Below are 6376 nucleotides of genomic sequence, written 5' to 3' on the forward strand. Positions count from 1 at the left end.
TGGGGAGGAAGTGGGAGGGGAGCTGCTGCATTGTAAATTTTGGTCAATGACATGAGACAAAGTATATGTGAACTGCTGTATGAAAAGTGCATTTACTCTGTAAATCTTCACCCAAATCCTAATTAATAAAAAAAAAAAAAAGAAGTAGTCATTCTAACAGGACAAGGGGTACTGTGTGGTTTAAAATGAGGAAGGGTGTGCTTCAGTCTTGTATTCTTTCACCATACTTATTTATTTTGTATGCTGAGCAAATAATCCAAGAAGCTGGACTACATGAAGAAGAACTCAGCATCAGGATTGGAGGAAGACTCATTAACAACCTGCAATATGCAGATGACACAATCTTGCTTGCTGCAAATGAAGAAGACTTGAAGCACATATTGATGAAGATCAAAGACTACAGCCTTCAGTATGGATTACACTGCAACAGAAAGGAAAAAATCCTCACAACTGCAGCAATGAGCAACATGCTGATGAATGAGAAAAGATTGAAATTGCCAGGGATTTCATTTTACTTGGATCCACCATCAATGCCCATAGAAACAGCAGTCAGGAAATCAAATGATATATCACTTTGGGCAAATCTCCTGCAAAAGACCTCTGTAAAGTATTAAAGAGCAAAAACGGAAGATTAAGGTGTGCATGACCCTTATTCCTTCATATGCACACAAAAGTTGGACAATAAAGAAGGAAGACTGAAGAAGAATTGATGCCTTTCAATTATGTTGTTGATGAAAATAGTGAACATACTGTACATTTCCAAGAGAACAAACAAACCTGTCTTGGAAGAGGTACAATCAGAATGCTCCTTAGAAGCGAGGATGGTGAGACTGTATTCTATATACTTTAGACAAGTTATTAGGAAGGACCAGTCTGTAAAGACGGACATCATGCTTGGTAAAGTAGAGGACCAAAGAAAAAGAGAAACACTCTCAACGAGATAGATTGATGCAATGATTGTAATAATGGACTCAAATATAGCAGTGGTTATAAGGATATTGCAGAACTGGGCAGTGTTTTGTTCTGTTGTACATAAAGTTGCTAAGAGTCAGAATTGGCTCAGGGGCACCTAGCAAAAATAGCAGGTGTATATATATAAAACCAAAATAACTAAACCCATTGCCATCAAGTTGATACTGACTCATAATGACCTGATAGGAGAGAGTTGAACTGCCCTCTAGAGCTTCTAAGACTGTAAATCTTTGTGGAAGCAGACTGCTTCATTTTTCTCCTGCTGTGCAGCTGGGGGATTTAAACCACTGACTTTTTTTTTTTTTTAATTAGCACCTGAGTGCTTTAACCACTGCATACTGATATATTTGTGTTCTTGTGTGTTCTGGTGACACGATGGCTAGGGCATTCAGCTGCTAACAAAAGGTCAGCGGTTCAAACCACTGAGCTGCTCTGTGAGAGAAAGACGAGGTAGTCTATTTCCATAAAGATTTAAGACCTTGGAAACCCTTTGAGGCAGTTCTACTCTGCCCTACAGAATTGCTAAAAGTCAGAATTGACTCAATGGCAATGGGTTTTTTGGTTAGCGTGTGTTTATCATAAACATATGCTTCACTCAAAACTAAACTCACTGCCATCAAGTCACTTCCGACTTATAGCACCCCTCCTTGGGTTTCCAAGGTAGTATCTCTACGGAAGTGGATTGCCCAACATTCCTTCCAAGGAGTGGCTGGTGGGTTTGAACCTCTCACCTTCTGGTTAGCAATGAAGTGCCTTAGGCACTACACCATCAGAGCTCCTTATATAGGCACATGCACACAAATAAATAAAATAGTGACTAAGATAAACATGATCTTGTCCCTCCTAGAGAGGGAAATATACATATGTAAAAAAAAAAAAAAAGTTAAATCATTTTAAATTCTCATAATGGTTATACAGGTAACAGATAAGATCCTAGGTAGAGCCTATCAGTATGAGATGGGGGTCAGGGAAGGTCTATCTATAGAGATGAGGTTTAAGCTGAGATTTGAAGAATGAGACAGAAACAACCATAAAGAGATCGAGAAATAGTGTACTGGGCAGAAGGAATAGCGTGTACAAAGTTAGGAGATGCAGTTGGCAGGTTTGAGAAGGAAAAGAAGGCTACCACATCTCAAGTACCTTGAGCAATAGGTGAGGGTTTCAGGAGAAGTAGGAGGTAAGAGTAATGGGCAGGGCAGCTGACTAGCGTCTGTTACGGACCTTAAAAATTAAGTCAATTTTTATAAGTCAACTCTGGTTGCTGGTCCATGAATGAACTGGCGGGGGTCATAAGTCAAAAGTGGAGAAGCTATTGAGTTTTTCCCTACAGGGAAAACGATGGTAGTTTGGGTGAAAGTTTTGTCAGTAGAGTTGGGGGGTACCTATTTGATTTGGCTTATATTTTGGAGGGAGTATTTACAGGCCTTACAGATGAATCAGATATGGTTGATTAGGGCAACTATTTAGGTACAGCTTACAAATGGGCTCCTGAGTGTGTAGCTGTACCCTTTATAAACATGGGGAAGACTTGAAGAGCATGCATGGAGAAAAAAATAAAATTTCCATTTTTAGTGTGTTAAGCTTGAGATGCTTGTGAATTATTCAGGAAGCAACATCATGTAAGGCAATTTGAGAGTCATCTGTATCTCAGTGGAGAAATTTGGGCTGGAGATAAAAGTTTGGAAGACATTCGACAGAGATGATATTTGAAGCCATGGGAATGAAATAGTAAGAGGTGTAGAGAGAAAAGAGAAGAGAAAGTTCAAACCCTAACATATAAAGAAATAGCTTCTTAGGGCCTCAGTAAGCAAAAGCACCCATTGGCTTTTCTACACCTGAGCCCTGATGCCACCAGATGGAGTTTTTGTGTGTCAGAGCATGACAATTGAAAGATAGTATGGGCTAGCCACCTTCAGAGCCACTTAGATTTCATGAATGATGTCATGGTGGGTGATGGAGCTGTTGTGTAGCCCATCCCATGGGTAGCTGAGAACACGATCTTTGGGTGCCTGGCTCACTGCAGGTCCCTTCCTGATGTTCCAGCCCTTTAAGCCACTTCTGCTCACTGTGTCCTGCATGCTGTTTTAGAAATCTACCTGTGCTACGCCCTTCCTTAAAGCACTTATAAAAAGGGTAGTTTCATCCTAATTCTTGGTATAGCAACATGAAGTTTATTTATGAAAATTGTATTTAAAAGTTTTAGAAAGTTGAATAACTTCTTGTTTGAATAAGAAAGATTTTCTGCTTCCTACTTGCCTTAAAAATAAAAGGAAAATCACATACTTCTGAGTTCAGTCCTGGTGTGCAAATAATTTTGAGTGTCCAAAATTCAAGTTTGCTTACTGAGTTATTATTGTGGTGGTGAATTTTGTGTCTAGTTTTTTGTATACCTATTCTGGTTACCTAGTGCCACTCTGACAAGAATATACCACAAATGGGATGGCCTTAACAAACAGGAGTTTATTCTTAAAATTTGGAGGCTTTAAGTCTTAAGTTCAAGTGCCAAGCTCTAGGGGCTGGGTGAAAACCCCTCAGCCTTGGGCTTCAGCTGTGCCTCCAGTTCCTGGCCCACTGAAGCTAGAGGCTTTTCTTCTCTCAGACAGCTGCTGGCCACTTTGGCTGACAAGCCCAACATTGACAAGTAAAAAGGCACAGTCCTGATGTTACCAAACCACACAGCAGGTCATTAATTCAAGTCAGTTGTAAGTCCCAAAGTCAGCAGAGCATGGCAGGCTGCTGAACAACGATACGGCTACATGCAGGGTCCAAGCATGCCATAAGCTAAGAGACCATTCCCTAAGGCTTCTCCTTATATACAGGAAGCAGACCACATTCCCTAAGGCAGCTACTCAGCTGCTCCCAGTAAATTCCACTGTGGAGTTGATTACCAGTCTCATCATGGGGAATACTGCATCCAGCTGCCCAGCCACTCAACCAGGCCTACCCAAGTTGACACATAAACTGAACTACCACAATACCTTTAATCCTTTCAAAGCAAAAGTGAGTTCTTAAAAAGAAAAATAAAAAAAAGAAAAACTGATGACAGGGCATAGTTTAATATAAAATATTATAACAGTATATATTAGAGCCCAAAAGGGTAAAATTGTGTTGACCAGTTGTTAACAGACTTGTGTGGTATTTTTGTTAAAAACATCAGACAATTCTTGTCTTTTTTGACTCATACATGACGATAATGTTCATCTTATAAACCCACCCTACATATGTTTTCTGCAGTATTATATATTCTATGTATGTATATAGGAGCTCTGGTAGCATAGTGCCTAACGCCCTTGACTGCTAACCAGAAGGCTGGCGGTTCAAACCCACCAGCCACTCCTCGGAAGGAAGGTTGGGCAATCTACTTCCATAGTGATACTGCCTCGGCAACCCAAGGAGGGGTCACTATGAGCTGGGGCCGACTTGACGGCACATAACAACAACAATGTATGTATACATAGGCTTATATATACATATATAATGTTAATTTGTATTTTAAAACTTACTTGGAGTTAATATCATAGTCATCTTTTTTAACTTGAGATAAATCATTGAAATGTCTCGAACCAGTATCTTCCACTAGATTTTCAACTTTAAAGGAGGTATTTGCATTATGTTATTGAAGTGTGAGATTTTTTTCTTTTGCATTACTTCTTCATTTAGAAAGTTTCCTAAGTTTATACTTCTAGAAAATTTTATATAGTAATATTTAGTTGTTAGAAAAATTTGGTAATAAATTAACTGAAATCCAATTGTGCTTGTATGGTTAAGTGTTCATTCAGTCCTTGCAGGGAATGAAATGATGCCCTAGGATTACTAGACATCAATCCTGCTTAATCTTCCTTTTATTTCTAATATTAGCCAATGAGAATTGATGTTGAGAATATTTTCATGAGTGTGATACTTGTAGGTTGAATTATATGAAGTTGTTGATGAGAAAGCAAATGAAATTACAAAGATACTGGTTTTAGTCTAATACTTAGTTTAGCAATAAGAGGTCTATTTATGAAAAAAGTGTCTAATTTTAGAAAGATGAATAACTTCTTGTTGAAATAAGAAAGGTTTCTAATTAACCAGATTAATCAATCAATCTAACTAATCTAGTCATACCTTATCATGCTCTTTTTGCATACAACTTGTAAAGCATTTATTTTTATAAATTACTTCTGAAAGACAGCTAATATGTTTTCTTTCCTTTTTTTTTTTTTGATTTCTAAGACTGCTGAAAAGTCAGGCCAGATTGAAAGGTCAAAGAATGTAAGGCAACGACAAAATGATTTTAAGGTAAGTTAAGAATAAATATGTAGACATTTTTGTAGGGTAGAATTTTCTCATCCAAAGTTGCTAGAAGATTTCCTCTATGTTGGACATATTCTTTATTGTTTAGAAACAGTCCTTTAGTTAATGCCATTTTAATACAATTCTGTTTGTTGATCAATTTTCAGAAAATGATTCAGGAACTAATGCACTCTCTTGTGAAGCTGACCCGTGGCGCCTTGCTTCCGTTCACCATCAGGGATGCAGATACGCGGCAGTATGGAGGCTGGGAGGGGAAGTCTGGCCTCTCTGGGCAGTGGCTTGCACATGCTGTCCAGACTGTAAGGTAAGCAAGAACACTTGGTCCTGAGCAGACGCAAATACTATTTGTCTTTTTGAAAAGAAGAACATACTCGGTATGGGATATGATTTTTAATACATTCAACAAAGAAGACATTTTACCTTTGATATTCTCTGCCCTTTTCCCTCCCCTGTTTTCCATTAATGATTATCTGACAACTAAACTCTTCCCAGTTTTAGGTGTGATGAGGATACTCTACTGCCTGTGCATCTATTAGTTCAGTATTGCTTCTATATTACTATAAAAATTGTGGCATTGAACCTTGTCATCTAACTTCACAAAGTAGATGAAGAATCATTATCAGTACCAACAGTCCAAGGCTGATTGCTGTGAGGTAGAGATCTCCATCTTCCATCCTTTTTACCAATTCTGATCACATCCATTCCTCCCCTGGCACTCTCTGCTTCTCTACTTTGTTTAATAATTCTTTTTTTTTTTTCAATTTTTATTATGATTTGCGTGAAAGTTTACAAAGCAAATTCATTTTTCATACAGCAGTTCATACACATTTTGTTTCATGACATTGACTGCATTTCCCCACAATGTAACAGGTCTCTTCCCACTTACTCCCTGTAATTCCCTCTTTCCTGTGTCCTTCTTTCCTGTGCATTCCTGCCTAGGGTTGCATAGTATTCCATTGTGTGAATGTATCAGTTTGGTTATCCATTCATCTGTTGATGGGTACTTAGGTTCTTTCCATCTTTTTGCTATTGTGAAGAGTGCTGTGAAAAACATGGGTGTGCATATACCTATTCATGTCCTGTAAACCAATTTTTTTTTTTTTTTAAA

General features: G+C 38.3%; 1 protein-coding gene across 1 annotated transcript in view; it reads left to right on the forward strand.

Moving 5' to 3' along the window:
• Positions 1-6376, forward strand: part of EXOC2 (exocyst complex component 2) — a 396050-nt gene that overhangs the window by 171582 nt on the left and 218092 nt on the right. The window contains exons 13-14 of the mRNA XM_007935377.1: positions 5188-5253; positions 5415-5572. Coding sequence (XP_007933568.1) covers positions 5188-5253; positions 5415-5572 — 224 coding nt within the window. The remainder of the gene's footprint in view (positions 1-5187; positions 5254-5414; positions 5573-6376) is intronic.

Source organism: Orycteropus afer, unplaced genomic scaffold (assembly GCF_000298275.1).
Source record: "Orycteropus afer afer isolate SDZICR_OR568_19922 unplaced genomic scaffold, OryAfe1.0 scaffold00027, whole genome shotgun sequence".
Taxonomy (NCBI): domain Eukaryota; kingdom Metazoa; phylum Chordata; class Mammalia; order Tubulidentata; family Orycteropodidae; genus Orycteropus; species Orycteropus afer.